The sequence below is a fragment of the Rutilus rutilus genome (genome assembly GCF_951802725.1).
Source record: "Rutilus rutilus genome assembly, chromosome: 3".
NCBI classification, from domain to species: domain Eukaryota; kingdom Metazoa; phylum Chordata; class Actinopteri; order Cypriniformes; family Leuciscidae; genus Rutilus; species Rutilus rutilus.
In genome coordinates, this window is record NC_140211.1 from 29,578,574 (window position 1) to 29,603,796 (window position 25,223).

A 25,223-nucleotide genomic window follows, 5' to 3' on the forward strand; every position below is an offset into this window, starting at 1 on the left:
AGAGGAGGCCCCCAGTGGTGCCCACTTTCATCCTCTCGCTGTGGCTTGGTTTGTGGTCCTTGCTCTTAAAGTGGAGGATGGGACCGATAACTGTGTCTTCCTTCTGTCCCACTCGAAGCTCCTGTGTGGTCATAGCAGGTAGAGCCTCCATCCCCACATCCACATACGCCTCACTGGGCTCCTCTGTGACTGCTGCTATGTCCTTTCCTGAGCCCTCCCCAGGCTCCTGGGTGGTATGTGCCTCCTCATGTCTCTGTTCACCCGCCCTCACCTGTTGCGGGCATGACTGCAGGGTCTCCGCCACTTCCTGATTGGACATACGTGAGAGGGCGTCAGCGTTAGAGTTGTCCTGTCCCCTCCGATACTGGATGTCAAAGTCAAATATGGAGAGATGAGAAACCCATCGCTGACCTGTGGCGTCGAGCTTGGCTGAGGTCATTACATATTTCAGAGGGTTATTGTCGGTCAGAACAGAGAACTTGCGCCCGTAGAGGTGGTCATGGAACTTATCTGTCACGGCCCACTTGAGCGCGAGGAACTCAAGCTTGTGTGCTGGATACCTCGTCTCAGGTGGGCTTAGGCCTCTGCTCGCATACGCAATGACCCTTTCCACTCCATCTTGTACCTGCGCTAGCACAGCACCAAGCCCCATTCCTGAGGCATCAGTCTGCAGCAGAAAGGGTTGACTGTAGTCTGGATAGCCAAGCACTGGTGCATTTATCAGCTTATCTTTTAAAGACTGAAAGGCCTCCTCACAGTCGGCAGTCCACAGAAATGGCAGGTCAGGGCCTGGGCTTTTCTGGATCCCTCTTTTCTTCTTTCTAGGGTCACCGGAGGTAAGGCGGTATAATGGAGCAGCCAGGTTAGAGTAGCCCTTAACATACCTCCTATAATACCCCGCAAACCCCAAAAACCGGAGCACTTCCATACGATTAGTAGGCCTCACCCATTCCTTGACCTTACTGATCTTCTCTGGGTCTGTCCTGATGCCCTCTGCTGACACCCAGTGACCCAAGTACTGCACTTCCTTCCTTACAAGCTGGCACTTGGAGGGTTTCAATTTTAAACCATGCTCCCTAAGTCTATCAAACGCCAGCTGGAGCCTCTCTAGATGCTCATTAAAGGACTTCGAGAAAATTATAATATCGTCAAGGTAGATAAGTAGATGGGTGAAATTTAAGTCCCCAAAACAGGATGTCATCAGCCTTTGAAAGGTGGAGGGTGCGTTTTGCAGCCCAAAAGGCATTCTATTGGCCTCAAACAGACCCATGGGAGTGCTGAATGCTGTCTTGTACTTATCATGTTCTGCGACCTCTACCTGCCAGTAGCCCGATGTAAGGTCTAGGGTGGAGAAGTACTTTGCTTGCCCTAAAGCCTCTAGAGCTTCCTCTATCCTTGGCAGAGGGAATGCGTCTCGGGTGCTACAGGCGTTGAGCTTCCGGTAGTCGATACATAATCGAAGTGATCCATCCTTCTTGGTCACCACCACCACAGGGGATGCATACGGACTTTTACTGGGGCGAACGACTCCTGCTGTCTCCATGTCCATCAATAACCGCCTCACATCTTGCCACTGGGAGGGGGGTATTTTGCGGTACGGCAGTCGGAAAGGCCTCGGGTCAACCAGCGGAATCTCATGCTGTACAGTTGTGGTGTGACCATAGTCCATGGGATGCTGGGAGAACACATCTGCATTTTTGTCCAGCAGATCCTTGAGTAGAGCACGTTGGTCCTCACTTTCAACCGCTGCTTCACTTAGGTCAACCCTGCAGCTAGCCACCACTTGGTCCAGACTTAGACATGCCCCTCTGTTCCCAGCTTCGCCATGCTTTTTATCTGGGAACTCCACCACCTTGTCCACAAGAACTGCGCTGGCCAGATTTGTGTGTCTTTTGATTGTAATGACTCGCTGGGAAAGATTCATCACTCTAACTGGAGCACAACCTCTTTTCACATTTGCAAGCACTTTGGCCACCAGGATGTCCTGGGGTAGCGGCAAGGAGGGATGGCCTTCTATCAGGGCTGTATAAATCTTCCTTTGGGGACCAGTTTTAATCCTACACATTAAATCCATCTCTTTTCCACCTGGGATGTTTATTGTACGGCCAGTGTAAACAGCAGGGCCTACAACGTCATGCATTTCACTTTGCTCGGCGCTTCCCACCCTCAGTAAGGCTGTGTACCACTCTGGATGCTTCTCTTTGACCTGGTACAGAAACTGCGGGCCATAAGCTGCTTGAAGATGGGTTCGGGAGGCTCGAATGACATTGGTTCCCACCAACAGAGGGACTGATGATCGATAGTCGGAATCCGGAACGACGAAGGTAGGTACAGCCTTGAGCTCTTTCCCCAGCACTTTAAGGTTGATGTGTAAGACGCCCTGATACGGCACGGTCTGACCTGCTGCACCCTCTATTTGTATTTTAGAAGGCTGTAGCTTCTTCATTTTTAGAGCTGGGTGGCTCTGCCAGTAGTTGTGTGTAATACTGGTGATCTGCGAGCCAGAGTCAATTAGAGCCCTGCATGCCTTTCCATTGATTTCTACTTCCCCTTCGTTCCTGGGTCCCACTAGTGGTGTTTCCCCTCCTTCAGTGCAAATCCTCTTGACAGGTGGGTGGGGCCCTTGCTGTGTACCCATGGATGCCCCCGCTGCCATGGGTACTAAGCATTTAAATGTTGAGCAGAGTGCATGTGTCCGTCAGCAGTAACCTTAGGCTGCTGGGCTTCAGCTGGGCTCTGATCTGGAAGCACTGCTCGACACACTCTGGCTGTGTGACCCGGCTCTCCACACCGGTAACAGACAAAACTTGTACTCTGGCTTACTTTTCCCTTTGCTGGCTGGACAGATAATGGGGAGGAAAGGGGAGAAGAGGTCATTCTCAACTCTAGTTGTGACAGCTTAGCCATTTGTTCTTCCTGAATGAGAGCTAACTTCTTAACCATTTCTGTCAGCTCTGATAATTCAGATGTGTGTTTTGGCCTATCTATCTTGGTGTTTCCACCCCCTCCTGATGTTACATGCACCTGAGCATATGTTTTCTTTGCTGCACTACGCATCTGAAACTTCTTAGTTTCTCTAGTTAGACTTCGGAGCTCTGCCTGCAGCTCTCGGAAGCTGAAGAGCCTGGGTGCCATTGGTGCGATTCTGGTGTACACCTCCTCGTCGGAGAGGCCTCTCATGAACTGCCGTGTTAGTTTGCTATCTCGATCCAGGAAGGGCTTACCTCCTCTTTGCTTCTCCTCTACTGTTCTCAACTTTGCCTCCAGTGCTATAGCATAAGAACAGGCAGACTCCCCTGAATTCTGGCTCCGCTCGTAGAAGTCAGCCAGAGGATCTAGGGATCCTCGAGTGTCACTGTATTCGGCCCGCAGTTCCTCCAGCGCTTTCTCAGGGGTCTGATCATGTGGAGGTAAGTTAAGGATGAGATTTCGGGCTTCACCCCCCAGGTGTCGCACAACAGTGGAGAAGCGGAGGTGCATTGGGAGCTCTATTGCCTCCAAGAGATATTGCATGTCGCGAATCCAGTCTTCCACCAGTATCTTACAGTCTGGATTTCCTGTGAAGACTTGAACATTTTTCACCTGATGAGTTTGCATGAAACCTCCATAGGCTGTCATAGGAAGGCACTGGTTGGCGACTGCTCGAGCAGGAGGCATGAATTGTGTCACGTGTGGATGGGCATACTGGCTGGCAGATGCAGGCACAGGGGGGGCTGGAGAAGGGTGGTATGGAGAATGAGCGTCAACATGCATGTTGAGGTGGGAAGCTGGAATCAGTGTCCGTTGAGGAGATAGCTCAGGAGGAGCATCAGTGGCTGCCTGGTCTAACGCTACCCGAGGGCTGTGTTGAGTTATGTTGGGAGCCCATGCATTTGCAGATGGGGCTGGTGGGGTGGCTCCACTATAGCCTGGAACTGGAGTTGTGAGGAATGTGGCCTCAGGGGAATGCACTTGAAAGGCCTGCTCAGCAGCTACGTGCTTAACCGTGGTATTCGTCACTGGTTGGCTCTGAAGACTCTGCGCGGGCACAGACGGGGGATATGAATAACTTGGGTAAACCTGGGGGCCAGGCCTAATAGGCTGGGCTGGATGTGGCACAGCAACTGGGTAGGGTTGGAGCGACTGCTGCACAACTGGCCTCTCAACAATGACATGATGTGTGGAATCTTGCCAAGGAATAGCTTCTGAGGGCCCATGTCTACTGCGTTTGCGAACAGAGGCATCAATCGTCATATCTATCTGGCCACCTGGTCTTGCATCTGGGCTGTCGTCGAAACAAAGTGGCGGTACCTGCCCTGAGGCCCCAGGGCCTGTCAGCCTTCGTGCATGGGCTGGCGACACATACTGGTCAGCATAGGGCGAGTTCATAGGGGCTGGTAGGCCAATGGTGACATGCCCCGCTGGCGTCGGGAGACTAGATGCACTGGTGGAGGAGCACTGTATGTCTTGTGGGGAGTTTGCATAGGTCTGCGACATCTTAAAATCACAATGTGTTTACTATGTACAAGCAGGTTATGTAATGTAATGCAAAGTAATTAGGTTCTATGAGATGTTGAATCTATGTAAAATAATGCAATCCCATATAAATAAATTTGTTCTAAAGTAAGCTATATGTTTCAGTGAGGTGAGCACAATGAAAAATGTAACCAGCTTATCCAAGAAAGTTAACTGCTCCTCAACTAAAATGAAAAGTTTAAACTTAAACGGTTTAAACTAAAGTCTCACTGAGTATTAAGCAGATGCACAGTAACCTTTTTCAGTAAATAGTTTCACAAATCTCAATAGAAAAAAACAAAACAAAAAAAAAAACTCACTTTTCAATAAGACTATCAAATAAATTTGACATCACAGCAAATTGCTGATATTTAAAACAATTAAATAACAGTTACGTTACCCAGCAGACTGTAAAGGATATAGCTGTGAGGGCAGATATGTAACCCCAAAATCACCAGTCCTGTTAAGAATTTCAGTTTGTTAATATAGTTCAGTATTCAAACCACTGGCTGTAGAATTCTCTTCTTCTTCGGTCTAGAAGTGCCACAATCCGGGTCACGGCACCAAAGATGTAACCCTCTTTCTCTCTCTCCGCACGCTCACTGGACTCTAGCACCTCCGCTGCTCTGCGTTGTGTTATATATTCGTGGGTGGTGGTAGAAAGCGGGGACTCAGACACAGAGTGGTTCGGGATTGTGGCTTGACCGTTTATTCCACAGCACGGTATCTATAGCGTTGACAACATGAACTCAGCTTAAGTTTTAAACCAGCAAAGTATATTTCAATGCATATGCAATTCAACAGTAAGCTTGTGCTGCTTGTTTTATCATACATTAGCCACCATGCATTAATCACATTTTAAAGGAAAAACAAACCATTTCAACTCTCTATTAATCTGCATTTAGGTCTTTTACAGCTTAAAACACAAAATATCTTAATTAACTGATCTTTAGTGCGAAAACAACAACTATATTTTACATTGATTTTCCCCACTACCATTAACATGGCTTACCTATAGCGTTGACAACATGAACTGAGGAAAAGATGACGCAATACTCCCGTATCAACGCTACGGTACATGACGAGGCCCAAACAACGCTAAAGGCACTTGAATCTGTTTTAATTTAATAGCGTTATGGGGACACCTTGTGGACAACACAGATATATATACCGCCTTACATTAGTATGTTTTTTAGATCAAAAATTGTTATAATTTAGAAATAAAAGGCATATTTCCTAGCCTGATTTCATTCCCTGGTTTGAACACTCTGTTTGAAGGGGCGTGTCTGCTGAGAGACTTCAGTGTAAACGCCCTCTGCTGTGATTGGCTGAAATGCTTGCATATGAAATATCTGGCATTACATGTGGAACTATCTGGAAAACTTTTACTATTACAGCTATTATACGTTTTTACTATTACAGCTATCGGGATTAACGAATCGTGAGAAGTTTAAGTATTTAGATCTCTTTCAATCACATAAAAAATTGCAGTGACGAGCATTGAGCAGATGACAGTCTGTTGATCGCGTGAAAAAAGATCTTATCATTGCAACGCAGTTTCTGCACTCACTAATGATTTCACCAATGCAAACATGAGGCATATAAATACAGTAAGAGCTTCGTTGTGCAGTGTAACAGCGTCATTGATTTCATAACGAGTGTTGGCAAGTGTCCATATAAACTCGCGCTGTGTGATTGACAGCTTGGACGATTGGAAAGGGATTGTTCTTTGATCGCTTTCTGTATATTAATCACAGTTTAAGTTAGATTATTTTCATCCTACTAAGAGAAACGATGTGAAGTTGATCGCTACTTCCATATTAAATCACTACTTACCGCTTGCTGGAATATAGTTGAAATAGTCCCCTTCGTCAGTATGAAACGCTGAGAGAAGCCTGCTTGATATTATCCCAGGTTAGAAAAACAGTCCGTGGTGAAATGGACAGAGCAAACTAACTTCGAATTAAACTTTTGCGGTATCCGATTATAGATAAACATCAACCATCTGTTGACATTTCGCCATCAATACGCCTGTGTTCCTGTGGGCGGAGGTTACGGTTCTAGTGACATCATTAAAGCAGGATGTAGAGGGGTGTAGTCCAATCCAGCCGTTTTTTGTAGTCAACTTCTGTTAAATAAAATATCTCGCTTGGCATTGAACTTTGAGCTTTATAATTTTACAGATATTATTTATACTCTAACAACAACATTACACACTAACTAAAGTTTGAAACATGGGATCACGTAGAACGGGACCTTTAAGAACGCGCTGTACCATGTAGGAGTCACACATGGCAAGTACAAACTTTGCGTACTTGATATTGAGAAAAGCCGAATGTCGGCGCTTGTCTTCTTGTGACAAACATGTCAAGGAACAAGAATGTTCTTCTTCGCGCGAAAATGACGTCGATCGAAACACCACGCCTATCAAGTAGGTACTGTTGGCAGTGGAAACGCTAGCCAGATCATGGTTAACAGACCCGAACCGTACCGTACTGTCCCGTACCGTACCTTACTGCTCAGTGGAAACGAGCCATAAGCTACATTGTTTATTTCTGAATATTATTTCATTCTGGTGCGCTTAACGTTATCGCTACTGAGTAATAGTAGCCTATGCTATTCACCAACTAAACATATCCTATTCAATGCGTTCACAGTCTCTTTCAGGGCCATCATTTGCAGTAACCTATTCACAAACTGTTTGCTCAAGCATAGCGTTTTCTCTGAGTTCACTGTGTAGCCTGCTCCCTCAAACGTGTAGTTCAATTTTCCACATTTATTGTATGTCATTATGTCAGTATCAGTATTTGCTTTCTACCATGCACAAATAAAAATGTCACTGAACTTTTGCTGTGTAATTGTAACAATGAGCACTCAAATACACCAAACCAACAATTACTAAAAACACACACAAAAACTGATTTTGCACGGGCACGTTGCACTAGTTAGCTAAATTTGACATAACCTCCCTTTGGGGACATCCTCAATTGTATCCCAAATTATTTTATTTTTTTAAGGAATTAGGGCTGGAGTTATGGTTATTCTAGATGAATATAAAATAATCAGAATTAGCATGATATTTATCAAAAAAAAAGAAAAAGAAAAACCTGTGGTATGTCTACTATTGTGCCAGAAACAAACATGAAGATTTCTTCATTAACCATATTCAGCATTATACAATTAACAATCATGTCTTCAGTTTAGTTAAAGGGCATTACTAACAATTATAAGAATACTACAATCTTTTTTCTGGTGCTTCTCATTCAATTTCTGAGTAAGAAAAATGCAACAACTCTGAAACACTGAAAGAGATGGAGAGATAAAGAAAGACATTAAAATTAAAGTGTGGAATTGATGAATGGGCTAGATTATGCTGGCTGCATATTTTTTATTCCACTGAGATTCAGATGAACTGACTGCGCATTTAAGCACAATAATGAAACACCTCTGTGCAAATGTGAGCGTGTGTGTGTCTATGCTTGATGAATATTGTACTGTCTCTTTCTATTAGTTTTTACACCTCAGCAACACTGGCAAAACATTTTCTCTGTGTTCAAGAAAAGTTAATTTCCTGCCTCACACACTGTTAATAGAAAAATAAATCCCAGCTGTCTAAATTTACAAAGCTGGGGCCTGTTTCAGAAAGGAGGTTAAGTGAAAACTTAAGTATGTTAACCCTGAAATGAGGGAAACTCTGGGTTTTCTGTTTCAGAATGAGAGGTATGTCAAACCCGAGAAAGCAGAGTAAGTCAAGCCCGTTTCTGAAAGAGAGGTAACTTATACTCAGAGTCAGTTACCATGGTAACTTACTCTGTGAACCTAACCTGGTCGGGAGCAGGTTTTCTTCGGTAAACCCAGAGTTTTTCTTAGTAAATGCATCTTGATTTAAGAATTTTTTTATATTTTGACAGGAAACAACAAGGCAAAAAGGCTAAGTAAGAAAAGCATTACATTCATTCATTGCGCATTTTTATATAACATCAGAGATGCAGAGCACATTAGTAAGGAAGGCCCATGTATCCGAGCGGGAAGGAAAGTGTGCCTCGCTCTCACAGGTGAATCTCGCTCTTCGGGACTACAGGTGAAAATTAGCATTTATGCTATAACCTGGCTCATTTACAGTCTACAGAAATGTTTGATTGTCCATTAATGTGCACTGTCCCGAATATAAAAAAAAAAAAAAAAAAAAAAACACACACTTTCTGTGAGTTTTTGTGTTGTTTCCTCGACACAAACCCGTGAGATCCATCAAAGAGGATTTTCACAGGATTGCAGGTCTGTGGTGGAGAAATCGGTTTAAATGAGGATAATCTGATAAATGACATTCGCTTGATAACATCTTGCTGTGACCTCTGGAAGTAACCTAATAATTAGAATTTCCTTTAGGATTTCCAGTGTGGTTGGATCATGTATTGATGACGCACATAATCCCATCATCGCACTTTCCGAAAATGAACCAGATTACTGTATGGAATGGGAGGATGCCAGATGGAAGGGTAGAGATATATGCCGTAACCACCACAGCTGTTAAATACACAAATTATTCACCATTTATTTGGTCATCTTTTTTTTCCTCCAAATACAAAAGCAACAGTAATTATTTTTCTATTATACTTGAGATATGATTGAGAATTATACTTGTGTATTGACTCGGAAGTATGCAGACGTCTTTTTGTTGGGTGCTGTTGCCATGGTGAATCGTAATTTCGGAGCTCCATTGATCATGGCTTTTCATAGTCATGGTGCACGCATGAGTCAACCTACTCAGATTAACTCAATTCAGCTGTTCTGAAACCGAAAACTCAGAGTTTCCCATCTCAGGGTAAATCAACTCAAGAGTTCAAGTTTTAACTCAGAGTTGGTTGAACCTCCTTATTGAAACAGGCCCCAGGACAGGGAAGTCCCAGTTTGGAAAACAAAGTATTTCACTACCAAAACGAATTAAAACAACAACAAGATAAAAGCAAATAAATAGCTGTAGGTTTAGAGTTGTTTTATTCGCAGTAACCAAATTGGAGGCAGAAAGGAGTGAAAGTCTAAAACAGGTGCTCTAGTGATTCTATATTGACTGTAGTTATACTGACGTCAACATTGGCCTACATGCTGAATAACAACAGAAGTCCAATGGTATATTTTCATTATCATAATTAGAGTCTTTTAGACATTTTCTAAAGTGTAAGCTCCAATCAGATTATGAAAATTACAAAGTTTTGTAGATCATAAAGAATGGTTGATTGTGCCTATATTAGCTGACACTAAAAATGTCTAATAGTTTGTAAAAGTTCAAGCTTAAATGTAATGTGCAGCACATTTCAGAAATCCCTTTTGTATGTTTTTAATAGATCCATAATCTCCCATAGATCCCATCTTTGAGCAGAGTCACATTTGTGCAACAGTCTGAGCAATGACTCGTACACTCTTTTTAAAATCATCATGTTTCATTTCATGCTTTGTACTTGCTATGATAAATCAAAGCATTTGTTTTGAGTACTGGTAAAAAAAGAACAAGAAATGAAAAGGAAAATGTTTGCAGGATTAAAAACACCACAATATAACAGTTTATAGCACTGAAAAATTCATACATTTACAGCTTTTGTTACAGTTTTCTGGTACCCAGATAATTTTCCTTTTCACTTAAACACTGCATCAGCACAGTTTTTAGCCTACTATTTCACTTGTCTTTGTTCGTGTTTTGGTATCATTATAGTTTTCAATTTTATCATCTGTCAAAATGTGGTCTGCCTGAATCCAAAAAGGAGATCAAGTGGTGATTGAACGCACATTTGAAGTAATGAAAATACAATATTCTCAAAACCACAGAGACCTGGAAGGAGAGCAGGCTAAAAGCAAAACAATCTCTGAAATGGCACCCTGAGTCCATATTAGATTTGATAAACCTTCCCGGATTAATGTTATATTGTGGTCATCTTAAATATTTAATTTTAGCTAAATATTTAGCTTTCCCTTTATTTTCTGAAAGATATTTTTGGGGATTTTCACTGAAACAAAAAACATGGTGTTAAAAAACAAACATAAATTGCCTTTCAAATCACAGAAATACTTTCTTTCTTTTTTGTAGCTGAACATGAACATTTGACTTTGCCATGGTTATGTATCTGTTGCTGTTGGACCTTCATAGGCATCTATCAGCAAATGTTAAAGCAGGCACTGACATAAAGTGTTGGCTCTTGTAAAATAAGATGGAAATGTAATTTCAGCGCCTCATAGAGACTTAACAACATGAGGAATGAGTTGATGGAATGTCAGATTCTTATAAGAAACTTTTTATGACTGATAAAGTTCAACTGCTCATTCTGCTTTATTGGAACTTGTTTGTGTTTGCACTTTTCCTTCCATGAGTTTGTGTATAAAAACAAACCTATAAACCCTAAGCAAGAACAGCCATGTTGTCGGGGAGGCTCAAATGAAGTGGAAAGCACTTTAAATCTATAGGGACATGATGGCCAGAGTTTGCGTGTCTGTGTTCTTCAAGCTTCAGAACTGTTTGGGCACTTGTAGAGTGGGTTGGAGAAAGAGAGCTTGCTTTCCTTTGAGCTGGAGACCTGAATAGCACACACAAGCAAAGACAGGCCCAGATGTACAAATGAAAAGCACTGATTATACTTACAGTACATTTACACAGAGCCAGCAATTGCATCCCATCATTATGATGAGACATTATGAAATACATTTTTCTCTTCTCTGGCACCTTATTTTTTTTTATTACTTAAGCAGAAGATTAAAGGTATTACTCGTATTATTAAAGGTCCTCGTCCTCCGATCCCAAGTCATATCAAAACTATAACTGCTGCCAGTAAAATTGAGTGCAGAGCCATTTAAAAGTTAAAGTGTTTTTGGAGTTAAACTGAATGGTCAGTCACTATGTTTATTATGACAACTGGAGTTTCATACCTTTGGATCATCTTTCCATGGGTAAACGCTGATGTTTAGTTGAGGATGTACAGGCCACCTTGGTCTAATGTCAAGGGAGGGCAGCTGGAACAAGAATTAGCAAGTTAACTTAAAGGGGTCATATGATGCGATTTCTTGTTCTCCTTTTTCTTAAGTGTGTTATGCAGCTGTTTGTGCATGTATAAGATCTGCAGAGTTACAAAGCTCAAAGTCTCAAACCTAAAGAGATTTTCTGTCTCAAATTTAAGGCTCGGCCACGCCTTCCTAAAACGCTTCATTCAAACACGCCCCCACAAATCTACGTCAGTGTGTGGGGGCAGAGTTTCATAACACCACCCAAATGTACAGTATACGCAAAGAAAGGCGGCGTAACTTTTATTCTCGCTGTATAATTGTTGCCGCCGACGCGCCCTGTCGTGGAGACGCTGTGTTTTTCGTTGCGAAAGCCAAACTACTTTGTTTGAACTTCCAAAAGAGGACATAATTAGAAAACAGTGGTTAAGCTTTATTTACAACACTGTTCCAGAACAGTTCAACCAAAATATTCGACTGTGTGCTGTGCATTTTTCGGAGGACTATTTCCAGAACCTGGGAGAGTACAAGGCCAGCTGTGCACAAAGGCTGATTCTAAAAAGTGGAGCAATCTTTGCAAGTACAGTCTGGCGCTTCTGACTCACAGACACAGCCTGTAAATATGTTTTCATATTTTAATAATTTGCTACAAACTATTCAAACGTGAGTTTTGAGCATATAATAATCACGCTTGTATGTCGTTTCTACGACAAATGCAGACATAGTTTTATGTTTACATAGTGTTCTCCCCCCGTAGCGCGACGCGTAAAAAGACAGTATTTAGTTATTAGTATCAGTAATTATGTCCCCAATGAAATAACACCTTACCAATCTGATACTATCTGGTCCAGTCGCGCTGGCAAAGTTGATCGATCAGCTTGGTCATCTGCATTTTCCGGATCAGATTCAGGCTCGAATTGACATTATCACCTGTCATTATTGCTTTGCTATTGATGGAACTGCTGTTCCAAATATGGTAAGGGGTGTGACATTTCCGTTAATTCGGGACAATCACAATGCACTGGATCACTGGCCAATCAGAGCACACTGCGCTTTTCAGAACAATGAACTTTGTAAAAATCGACGCGTTTCAATAAGGCAGGGCATAGAGGAGCAACAATAATGTACGGTATGTGTAAAATAATGACTTTTTTTTTACCTAAAACTGCGTAAACACACTGCATTAAACCAAATACACAAAATTTTATTTTTATATGACCCCTTTAATAAAATGTCAGTTAAAGGAAAAACAATAATAATAGTTTAATTAGTACTAGTAACACCGGGGCTCCCATTGAATTAGATTTCTGAAGCAGCTCATTGACATTAATGCATAACTGAGCAAAATGTGGAGAAATCTCAGTTAGCCATTAAAATATGCCAGGCTTCACTGAAAACTGCCCCTCACTGCACAGGAGAGTGAAAATTACTGCATGTTGCATGCAGAATACAGCGAGTTTAGCACTGAGTGTAAAATGCACACATGCTCACACCAACACAAACACACAAACTTAGGCTTGCGGGTCAATATTTCCCATCAACAGTGTGACAAAACTCTCTCTCACACCTGCAGACCGGTTCAAATTACTGACTAACACTGTTCGCTCCAAAGTGGAAAACAGGCAGTAAGTGGGAAAAAAAAGAAAATGGAAAAAGAGTGTCTAGGGAATGTAAGGAGATGAATCCAACATATAAAACAAGGCAGTGAAAATGAAGATCTCTATTAATAAACACACAATTGCATGATATAAGCTGTCAGAGAAATCAATTTGATCATGAAATTGAAATAGTAACGTATATGACTGACCTTTTTTAGCAAGTCAAAGGTTGAGCTATCCAGCTCTTCATTAGCAATAAGACCGGAGTCTCTTTTCAGTCAAGAAAAAAGCAGTCAATACCAACACATATATACAGACACTTTCTAATTATGTAGAGTTCATCTTAATGTGAATGGACTTACTTTCGTGAATGTCTCTTTTGAAATAACCAGAACAAAATGACTCCAGTTGCAATGACTACCAGGATCACAATTACACTTAGTCCAACACTGACAGCTGCAGAGTTCAAAATGACACATTATATTATTGTGTGTATATATAGTTGATTATCTGCATGGGAAAAAAGTACATTTATATTCAAATAACTGCATAGGTATACTCACCCATCCAATTACCTAGTTTACTATCCGGTATCACAGATGTTGTGGGAGTAAATGATTTTTCTTGGCAACGATTCCCAATCCACTGTGATGGACAACTAGAGAAAGACAGAAAAACATCATTATTGCACAAACACGCACACACAGACTTTGAATGGCAGAGATGATTCAAAAGGGAATGTTGGCTCATCAAATTTCCAAAAGAAAATTAAATAAATAATTGCATGAAAATTTGCTTGGAGACTTCCACATGAGCTTAATATCAGCAACAGCCTTCCCTTGGCTCCTGAAATAAGAAAAAGACACACATTCTCTTTTTGTCCCTTCCTTTCTTTTACTTTCTCCCTGTGTTTTATTTTCCTTTTCTTGCCTATGGGGAAGATATTTTCACATAAGGAATAGTCCTTAAGCTATTCTGAAATCAACCTCATGCACACAGATACACTTGTGTCTGTAAACAAGCAACTTAAGTAATTCTCGTCATTTATTAGCGATGACATACACCATTTCAAAGAGAAAGACAAGGCGAGAGAAAACATTTGAGGCTTAGGGGGGTTGATTTAAACGAAGAAAGATTGTGTTTCTTGGCACAAGGAACAGTAATTACAGAAAGCATGCTTTGGCAGTCCACTGAAAAGTACATGTTTAAACTGAGGGCCAGGGTGCTGATACTCTTTGTATAACTCGCTCACATTTCAATGTGATATTCGGCTTGCACAGTAGAACAGCATGAATAATTCAATGAAATATCTCCAACAGAGTCTTGTCATCCACCTGACCATGACCGACAGGTGAAGGTGGGGATTTTTTCCCCCCAGGTAAAACTGAAAGGAGATTTTAGCTTTTTTCAAACCACAATTACAAAGACGTTTAGCAAAGACTTTCTGTAGTCCAACAAAAATCATATTTGGCCTCCATAACGAACCTATATGTTTCATGAATTTGTATTACCAGCTATAATACATTTCAATATAATGTTAATAGGCATGAGTACAAAAGGAGTGATTACTAAGATAAAACAATGTGCAATGTACTTATTGTGTTGTATTGCAAAACACGTTTGCTGCTATTGAGGTGGGATGCATGTAAGGTTAGGGACAGGTTTGGTGGCATGGTTGGGTTTAAGGGTGGGTTAAGGTGTAAAGGAAAGCATCAACAGTGTAATTAGTTAAATTAAATTAAATAGAAGTACAATGTATAAACATGCATGAGAGATTGTATCAAATAATTAATTTAAATGTCAGTACTGTAGTTAAAGACACTTAATATAAAGTGGTACCAAATACACTATTCCTTTTGAAAAATGTTGTATTTCATTATTAATCTTTTGGGATCCACTTCTGTTGCATATATTTATTTATTTATGTGTGTGCATTATTGTGCTTGAGGAACGTCTAAGGTCACGACTGTAACCCTGGTACTTTGAAGAGGGAACAAGACGCTGCGTTGAGGCACTGTGGGAACGCCTCTGCGTGACTGCATCGTGAAGCATGTGTGAAATCAGTCCAATGGCGTGACGGAACGTCATAGGCGGGTGACGTCATTAACCAGGATGCTATAAAGCATACCTGGAACAAACAGTGCTAGCTTCTGATAGGCGGAAGCAAGTCGATCACAGACATGCAAGGAGTATGGCTGGGCGACGCAGCGTCTCATTCCATCTTCAGCATCACAGATGTCTTGAAGGGGAAACTCCCGGCCATACTTTTAGTGGAGTGGTCCCGAACAGCCATACGTGAAGGCTGACCAGCTGACTCGTAAGCAAGTGAGATAGCCTCGACTACCTAGTTACTCATCTTCTGCTTAGATGCTGGGCACCCTTTGACCCAAATCAGACAAATAACTGTTCTGACTTTTGCCACAGCGCAGCTCTGTGGACAGGCAATGCATCTAATGCCCTGACTGGGCACAGCAGATTAAGTTTCTCTTGGTCTGATGTTTAAAAGGGTGGAGGAAAGAAGGCCTGCAGCACAATAGGCCCTACGATATTAGTGGTGACCATAGGCATATTACCCTGCCTAGGGTGAAGAAAGGCTTTCACCATTCCCGGTGCAAATTCTAGTCACGAAGGAGCTACCGACAGGGCCTGTAAGTCTCCAATTCTTTTAAGAGACGAAATAGCAAGGAGGAAAACAGTCTTAAGGGTGAGGACATTTTCTGGAACTTTCAGGAACCTCCTGGCCTTCCATTACAATGGTCAAATCCCAGGCCGGCAGGGAGAAAGTGTTTGAGTGCTAGAAACAGACCTGCCACAGACCTTGAGCAGAGTGACCACTCATGATCGCCCCCCAGCCCATGAGGGTTATATCCATTGTTAGCATTACCTGATGACAAGAAGCCCCCAACACAGGGCCTTGGGTAGGAAACCAAGGTTTTTTCCACATAACCAAGGCACGTAGACATAGCCACATGACCCTGATCATGCAAAGCGGGTTTCCCCTCAGGGAGAACCCCTTGGTTTTGAGCCACTAATGCAGAGGCCTCATGTACAGCAAGCCAAAAGGTATCACGTTGGACGCAGCTGCCATGAGACCCAACAGTCCTTGAAACTGTTTGAAGCTGAGAGAATCGAAGCGATAGGAGTAGGAGAGAGACGTGCCTGCATCGTCATCAAATCCCAAACCACGCCTAGAAAAGTGGTTCTCTGAGCTGGAAGAAGCACACTTTTCTTGACGTTGAGCCTTAACCCCAACTTCCTCATATGGGTGATGCTGAACTTCCATGTGATCTGATTGAGCTAGAGTCAACCAATCGTCAATGTAATTCAACACGCGAATGCCCTGGAGTGCCAGAGCTGTATCCACGCATTTCGTGAACGTGCGGGGTGATAAAGCTAGGCCAAAAAGGAAGAACTCGATATCGGTACGCTTTGCCCCCGAAAGCGAACCTCAGGAACTTCCTGTGTTGTGGAAGGATGGAGACGTGGAAGTATGGGTCCTTGAGATCTATCGTGACAAACCAGTCCTCAGACCTGATTTGTGACACGATTTGCTTTAAAGTGAGCATCCTGAATTTGAGCTTCTTTACAGAACGATTTAGATGGCGCAGATCTAAGATAGGACGCAACCTCCCATCCTTTTTTGGAACTATAAAGTACTGGCTGTAAAACCCGGATTCTCTGCTGGGAGGAGGAACATGCTCTATGGTCCCCTTGTCCAGCAGAGCCTTTACTTCTTGCTCCATGACTAGAGCCTGCTTGGCATCTACCACTGTGGGTAGACCAGAACTGAATTCTGTAACCTTTTTCTACCGTCAGCAGGATCCATTGAGATATAAATATAAAATATAATATATTTTGAGATATATTATAAGTAGTTTCCATGCTGCCAGAAATTCTACTAAAGGAACCAGTCTCTGAAGACTGGCCTCTGTTGTTACTTGAACAGCCTTGAAGTAACGAACCTGTATGGAATGGCCAAACTGACTTCTCTCCTCAGAGGATCACTGGAGACAGCTGCACCCCGAAGCACACAAGGTGGTGGGGTTGGCAGACCAGCCCCCTGAGGGCACAGAGGGAAAATGGGCACCTTATAATGAGGTGTTGACCACTACCCCTGAGGGTACTACCCTTAGGAGAGTTCTTCGCTGAAGTCTTCTTAGAGACAATAACGGTCCTCAGATCCGCTTTATTCTTCGTAGGCTTCGGCTGCGAGCTACGCCCCGACCCCCAGTGTTTTTGTGGGGGGAAATGCTCTGCTTTTTCTGCGCTAGATGAGAGCAGCTTGTAGACGCCCAGCAGCCTCAGAGACGCGAGGGCGGAGAGAAATACACATCTGGAACGCCGCCGCCTGTTTCTTTGACTCCTAAAACCTCTTGACGACTGAGGTGACAGCATCGCCAAAGAGGCAAGGAGGGGAAAGTGTGGCATTTAGAAGAAAACTTTTATATTTTCCTTTTATTCCTGACAGATTTAATCACAGGTATCTCTCCATGGCCACCAGGGCTGCCGTAGTGCGGCCGACTAAATTGGCCATCTCCTTGGTGGCCCGGAGAAATAAATCTGTAGTCCGACGCAGTTCTCTAATGGCGTCAATGCTGTGTATATATATATATATATATATATATATATATATATATATACACACACATAGAGCGCTTCCATTTATGCTTTATAGTTTCCTGGTTGATGACTGCCTATGACATTCCGTTACGCCATTTGACTGATTTCACACGTGCTTCACGATGCAATCACACAGAGGCGTTCCCACAGCGTCTCGACGCAGCGTCTCATTCCTTTGAAAGGGAACTCACATGCACACTGGTCCATTCTCCATTACTGCACATCTCCCTCCATTGAGACAGAACCCAAAGGGACACTCTGAAAAATAAAATACATCCACATATAATGTTGACTTGTGATAAAATAATCATCATACTGAACAATAAAATCCTATAAGGACCTCATTTCAGACTATTAATTAATGCAGATCTGGGGTGATTACATTGTGGTTTAAGATATGGGCTGGCAGCGTAAGGGTGCAGGTTCCAACACAGTTGGGGGCAACCCTTAACAAGAGAGTTACAGAGAGCCTCCATTAATGATGTGTCCTTGACCGAGGCACTTCACCCATGGTGCTCCTGGGGCACAGCTCCTTTAATCAGATGATTGCAGGGATAGTCCCCAGAAGAAAGTGCCCACTTAATGAGAAGTAATATATTATGTAACTCCTAAAAAGTCACTTTAATGTGATGGGCTTTATGCTGTTCATAAATTTTTAAGCAATAAATTTTACCCTTCATTTAGGGAATTAAGTCAGAGAAGCAACTACTGATATTTTTCTTTCCATCCTTTTATACATTGTCTGATGAACAATGTTTTGTGACTTCATACCACAATCATTTTTCCACCCAGATGATTATGAAAACACTATTATAATGAAATCCCAGAAATATACTTCCTAAAAAACAAAATCACATACACGACCATTCAAAAAGTTTGGGGTCAGTAAGACTTTTGATTTAAAAAAATATATATATTCTTTTTTCAGCAAGGATACATTCAATTGATCAAGAAGGACAGTGAAGATGTTACAAGAGATTTCCATTTCAAATAAATGCTGTTCTTTCTACACTTTCTGCAAATTTACATTTCCAACAGATCACAAGAAAAACTAATGATAACTTATAATGCCTTAAAGTAGCAGCAAAACTGTTTGTTTTTTTAGTGCAAAAAATGAATATAATAAGAAACATTAACTGATTTAAAAAAAAATTACATGAATTATATGACCCCCTTTAAATACAAAAGTTAGATGAATGAATGTGTTTGTGTTACCATAGCAGCTGGACTCATCAGAGTTAAAAGGATGGCAGTCAACAATATTGTTGCATCGACTCTGATACGCTACACACTCTGCAGTCGCCTCACACACTAGTTCTCCTTCTTCACATATCTTAACCGCTACAGAGACACAGAGAGATTATTTCATCTGTTTGTATTACAGCTATGATGTACTACAATGTATTTTAAACCGATTTATGCTTGGGTCTTACGGCATCCATATTCATCTTCTCCATTTGGGCAATCTAAAACAGAATCGCAGAGCAGTAGTGCAGGAATACAGCTGTTGTTCATGCAGCGGTATTCTCCTGTCTCACACCCTGTTTGAGGTGACGTAGTGCCAGGAGCCACGCTCGCACACATCTCCTCGTCCGAGTGGTCAAGACAGTCCACCTCACCATCACAGTGCCAACTCAGTGGTATACACTCGAACAGATACAAACACTGGAAGTGCTCCTTGTGGCATGTTTGTGGGATAGGGGTCACTGGACCTGAACATACACAGAAACAAAATGGTAAACCCAGTTTTCAATTTGGGAAGAGCTGAGAATAAAAAGCAATCAGCAGTTCTGTACCTCCAACAAGACATTGCCTAGTGAAAGAGAAGTCATCCACAGCAATGTCAGTCCACTGGTCAGCTCCCACTTCTGCCTGAATACTTACTCTGAAGGGTGATGCATTTGATAAGATCACATTAGCATACTGCCAGCTGTCTCCATGGTTTCCACAGGTTGCCCACATTAGTAAGGGTGTTCCACTGTGGCCCACGGTATACACCTGCAATAAAGTACCTAGAATTCATAACACAGCCTTCAAAGCTCAGTGTTTTCTTTACATTTCCGTTTTCAATATAAAATGAAAGCAGTGGAAGGGAATTCATTGAACTCCTGCACAGTGCTCCTAGTCCTAAACCTTTGCAAGTGAAATACTGCCATATAATGCAAAAAGGAAGAGCTGAATATACATACATGATTTCTGAAGGATCATGTGACACTGAAGACTGGAGTAATGATACTGGAAATTCAGCTTTACCATTACAGCAATAAATTACATTTTAAAATATATTCAAATAGAAAACAGTTATGTTTTTTCTATTTTACAATATTACAGTTTTTACTGTATTTTTGATCAAATAAATGCCGCCTAGGTGAGCATAAGAGACCTCTTTCAAAAACTTATTTTGTTAAAACACATTATTCTCTCACCTTCAGCGTACCCATGTGATGTGAACCGTACATGTAGAACCAAAAGCGCAGATGACATATACCGACACTGGCAGGAAACTCCAGCTGGGTTATTAAGCTGGCAATGTCTCCTTCTGTCTGGGCACTGGAGTTCACAAACAGGTACCCCCCTCCTCCATCTGAAAGAGTAAACCAATGTTGTCTTCACAGCATTAAGTATTTACTTTATTAAGGATGCATGCTAGAATAGCTTTACTATGTAAATTAATTTAAGTAAAACATAGCGACATATGTTACGTTTTTATACTTAGATGTTACATAAATTAATTGATAATAAATGTTCTATATGTGAACAATTACCATGAGATATTTAACTTATGAAACTTTTTTTTTGGTAAGCAACGTAGTTATTTTTTAGGCTTATTGAGACACGTTTGTGTGTCTTTGCTTGTGCTGTTAGCTTGTTATCACATTCAAACAAGATGACATTCCTTTGATTATAGGCACTATTACACTTCTAAATACAGTTCTCATTACTGAGTCTCACATAATAACTCTACTGCACATTAAAGTCACGATTAAATGCAAGTAGTGACATGATTTGTTCTGGTGGGGATTATTTAGTTCTATCCATTGGTTGTTGATTGGATTTTGAAATTTAGGAGGCAGATCTGGATGTGAGCTTGCAGTCATTTGTAAGAAAAGACCTGGTTTAGCGGATTAATTGATTGGAGAAGTCCAGCACACGTCTCCGGAAAGAAATCAATCTTTTTACCAGCAGATCAAGTTCTGAGATAGATTAAAACTGATCGACTTTAAGACTTTTACACCACTACACCTCTACAAATATTAGAAACAATTTCTTATCTTGTCAGAAAGGAGATTATATTATTATAATATTATGATTGAGACAGTAACAGCAAAAATTTGATTTCAGTGCACGACTCCACCATTTTACTCAGAGAAACACTCTGTACAGCCATTTCCTTGACTCTTTGTCCGGAATGAAAAATCAATAGTAGGTTCAGTAAATCGATCACCTTTTAGAGGACAAACACATTTTCACAATTAAAATAATGTACACTTAACACTTTCATTGAGAGACACTGATCTTTCAGCAGAACAGGGCATGAGTATATGAGGGGCAGAAATTCAGAACTCAATTACACTCACTGATAAAGTAGCTGGAAAATGGCTTTTGGTGATGGATATTTCTGAGCTCCAACCCTTTGGTTATTAAATCATGCAGCATTTCATTAGATGATTCAGACAATTTTGTTTCATAGGAAATTCTAGTTTTTTTTCCTAATAATTTAAAGCAAAATAAAGCTTTTATGGTGTTACTCATGGGCGATATGTATGTGTTGAATAGTTTATATTACCCAGCTGATTTAAGGGCACTGTAAAGTTTAGGTTATACTAACTTGGGCTGTGGTCAGCTGATGGTCCTGTCCCATTATGCATTCTGCCATAGCCTATATTCCAGTCAAAGTCATCGTGAGGATCCTGAGACAGCTGACAGGTCTCCTGCCAATGGCCACCAGGCATGTCAAAATTACAAGCTCCTGGAGCAATCACTAACAGAACAAATGCAGAGTTGAGATGTTAGCTCCATATAAGAGACGATGTTAATAAATAGACAAGAATTTTAATGTACTGTACTTAATGTACTTACTGCAGTCTAACTCATCGGACTCATCCGAACAGTCAGCTTTACCATCACACTCCAAATGATACTCAATACAGTCTCCATTATTACACACAAAATCTGTGACAGTGGGGCATGACCCAGGATGGACAGCCCCTGAAACACAAGGAAATTCTTTCAGTCTCAAAACAGTGCAATTTAAAAAAAGAAATAAAAGGTAATCTAATAACAAAAATGAGAACATAAGACATCTAACAATAAAAATATGTGAAATCCAAATGATGCGCAAGCATGACCGTATTCAACAAGTTCAAAATAGCAATAAAACATCATCCATCAAGAGCTTTTTAGCAAGAATATCCTCAAATTTTATGTATGAATAAAAATATGTCCTGTTTAATTATCAGAAACGTAATTCTTCACGCTTTGATAGAGCTAATTTATTTACACTGTTATAGTTTTAGCCTATTACATTACAGACATGCAGCTATGAGTAAATGTAGTTTAGTTGAATTAATGTACATTAAAATAAAAATAAATAAAAAAAACATGGTGGAATTTAGTGAAGACCCAGAGGAACCACAAATGCAAAAAGGTCATGTTTCTTAGAAAAACAGCAAAACTCATGTTTACACATAAGTAGATGATAAAGCCATGAATAGTCCTTTCTAATAAAAAACATTGTATTTGTTTAAAAAATGCTTCAGTCCACTAACGTTCAACAAAATTTAGAAAGAAGCCTGGACACAGATTGATTGGGTTTGATATCTCTGCTTTACACACTTCTTCGCTAAAAGATCCACAAGCTCAAGTGTAATTACTGTGATTCAGAAGTGTCACTATGCAGATTAAATTTGACAATTTCAATGTCAAGCCTGAAAACCGAAAGAGGAACTTATTCTGACTTTCATGTTGTTCCCTGATGGCTTGTCAGAATTAGCAAATCAATTCTTATCCAATTAAATGGTGATACTGCTTTCCATCAGGCAGTGCTAAGGACAACCCTTAGAGCCCTGTGCTGGTCGCACGCTTATGCATGAACGTGAAGCAAAAGTGACTCATGGGAAATAAATGTGAAGATGAGAACTGGAGGCATTGTTGCTTCCCCCTGAGCATCACTGCTCAAACTAGTCAAACTCGCCTGCAGCTTTCACTTGTTTGCTATATGGACCAGTCCGTAGAACATGTCCGCAAGCTTAGCTAGTCAGATATCAAATATCAGCTTGTTCAAAGCTATTTAAAAACTTGAATTTTCTCAGGTTGGACAATAAATTGAATTGACTTGCATGGGGGAAAAAAACTTACATGGTACACAGTCAATGAATTGCAGGTCGTCCAGAGCCGCTCCACCACTCACATCTTGTGTTCGTACAACTTCAAATATGAGAACAAAGTTCCTCAGGTTCCTCAGAGACACTTCCGCTCTTCTCCATTCCCTGTGCATCTGCCGCTCTGTCCACACCTCCCTCAGCTCATTTTCTGTCTGTCCATCACAATTGACAAATGTTTACAACATTTGCTGATTCAATTCCATATACTGTAAAAATCTAGACATTTGACTAAATTTGTTGAAAAAATAAATAAAATTCATATTATGAAAATGGTAAAAAATCAATTGAAAAAGCAAAACAAAAAAAGAAAATGCATTCTTATCTATAGACAAGTTTTGTTAAAGTTACCATGAAACCAAGATTTACAATACTAATTTACTAAGGCCCACCTAAGTACTATTTAATATTTCTTATGGAATGTTTCAGTGTTTATTAAACATTTATCCATGCAAATCATTATTTTTAATAAATGATCCCCCGTAATCTTTTTTTTTTTTTTACTTTATTCTGACATGGATGAGCTTCTCACAGCAACTGTAATATATTGCACTTAATCTCAGATTCATGCAAGGTTCATAACCCCCTTGAGGTATGTTTCATAGCATAAACTTGAAGTGCTAAATGGTTTATATCAGCTAGGAATCACACATAACACAGCACTGAAAAAAGTCTTGCAAGAACTCGTTTCAAGTTTTGACAAATTGCTGTCGTACATTTCAGCTTATGTCAAATAGAGCTACTGTATAAAGACCTCCACACATTCCCTGATTTAAGTGATATATTCCAGTTGCACTGTGTGTTTGCTCCACCTGGTAAGATCTCAAGTGTGCTGTTTATTAATAAATGTTTTTGGAGCTGTAAAAGTCAGTGTGCGGACTTACCTCTAAGATCTAGTCAATTACCTTAATAAAGAGACGGATGATTCCTGTGGCTTTTTCAGAAGTATAGTACCAGAAGGCAAGTTTACATGTGGCACTAGACTTCTTCCACACAGAACTACTCATGTGAGCTTTATCACCCTTCAATCCCACTGGAGTGGCTGCCAGATATACAAAGTGGCCTGTGTAGAGAGAGAGACTTACGTTAATAATGTTGCGCTGCTCTACCTACAATATGTGAAAGCTTTCGTATCATAAAAAAAATAAAAATCCTTCATCCAGCATTAGTGTCAAGATTTAATGGCACAAACTTCACACACTTGAACTCTCTTTAGCACCCTTGTAACTAATTAAACTTAAGAGACTCATAAAACTCATGCTCAGTCTCCTGATGTATAGTGAAAACTCCATCTCATTCATTGATTAGGAAAACTGAACAAGGGGTTGTGGGCATTATCAGCCTAAAAAAACATGTATGCATGAGTATTTCAACTCACTGGAAATAGTACACTATCCTTGACATAGTATTTTTAATGTAACCTATATAATTTTAGATGCACTAAACCTAATCTGGCATACAACCAAATGGAAGTCTAAGAATTCTGAAAATGACAAACAGACGAACTCAAACAGGGATAAGGCTGTGATTGTGCATGAAAAAACAGGACTGCCAAATGGGGTGATGTGGTAAGGACATCTGAACATCATCAATAATGGTTTTCCCAGCTTACTGTAGCTTTCATCAGATCATGGGACCCCATAGTTCTGTTGATGCTAGAAAACCTTGCTTATGGAAGGACATACAAGGAATGGAAAGCTTACAACTACTTGAATAATAAAGATAACTTGCTGAGATGGAGTAAAGCAGGGCGCCAAATCAATAAAGGAGGCTTTATTACAGAGACAGGAGCTCTGAAATCTTAAACCATGTCTAAGACTGGCAAGTCTTTACAGCTTACAAGAGAAATTAGAAAATGTATTTTCATTCTACCAGACTGGGTGTATTATTATTTAAAAAAGGTTCTAAATGCAAGTTTGGGAGGAGCTGAATCATTTGGTCCTGACAGTCAGTCACAATTCTTTCAGCATCCCTCTACCTTCCCACCACTTCCTTTTTCTACTCTTCCTTATTTTATCCAATAACCTACTGTTATCAGGGGTAAGCTTGGAACTTGGGCCAAGACGATGAAAGCAAGTGAAATTCATTTACCATTATTCATTAAGGCTGTACGAGCAGGGCAGGTGAACTCGTGCATCAAATGAAC

The 25,223-nt window shown here is 40.9% G+C and overlaps 1 protein-coding gene across 1 annotated transcript in view; it reads right to left on the reverse strand.

Moving 5' to 3' along the window:
* Window positions 1-9,468: 9,468 nt before the first annotated feature.
* Window positions 9,469-25,223, reverse strand: part of malrd1 (MAM and LDL receptor class A domain containing 1) — a 49,601-nt gene continuing 33,846 nt past the window's right edge. The window contains exons 19-32 of the mRNA XM_084403596.1: window positions 23,983-24,140; window positions 23,055-23,232; window positions 21,777-21,905; window positions 21,526-21,678; window positions 20,123-20,280; window positions 19,493-19,694; window positions 19,130-19,408; window positions 18,912-19,037; window positions 17,888-17,954; window positions 13,640-13,734; window positions 13,439-13,532; window positions 13,286-13,346; window positions 11,407-11,490; window positions 9,469-11,057 (exon numbers count right to left, since the gene is read on the reverse strand). Coding sequence (XP_084259722.1) covers window positions 10,983-11,057; window positions 11,407-11,490; window positions 13,286-13,346; window positions 13,439-13,532; window positions 13,640-13,734; window positions 17,888-17,954; window positions 18,912-19,037; window positions 19,130-19,408; window positions 19,493-19,694; window positions 20,123-20,280; window positions 21,526-21,678; window positions 21,777-21,905; window positions 23,055-23,232; window positions 23,983-24,140 — 1,859 coding nt within the window. The 3' untranslated portion in view covers window positions 9,469-10,982. The remainder of the gene's footprint in view (window positions 11,058-11,406; window positions 11,491-13,285; window positions 13,347-13,438; window positions 13,533-13,639; window positions 13,735-17,887; window positions 17,955-18,911; window positions 19,038-19,129; window positions 19,409-19,492; window positions 19,695-20,122; window positions 20,281-21,525; window positions 21,679-21,776; window positions 21,906-23,054; window positions 23,233-23,982; window positions 24,141-25,223) is intronic.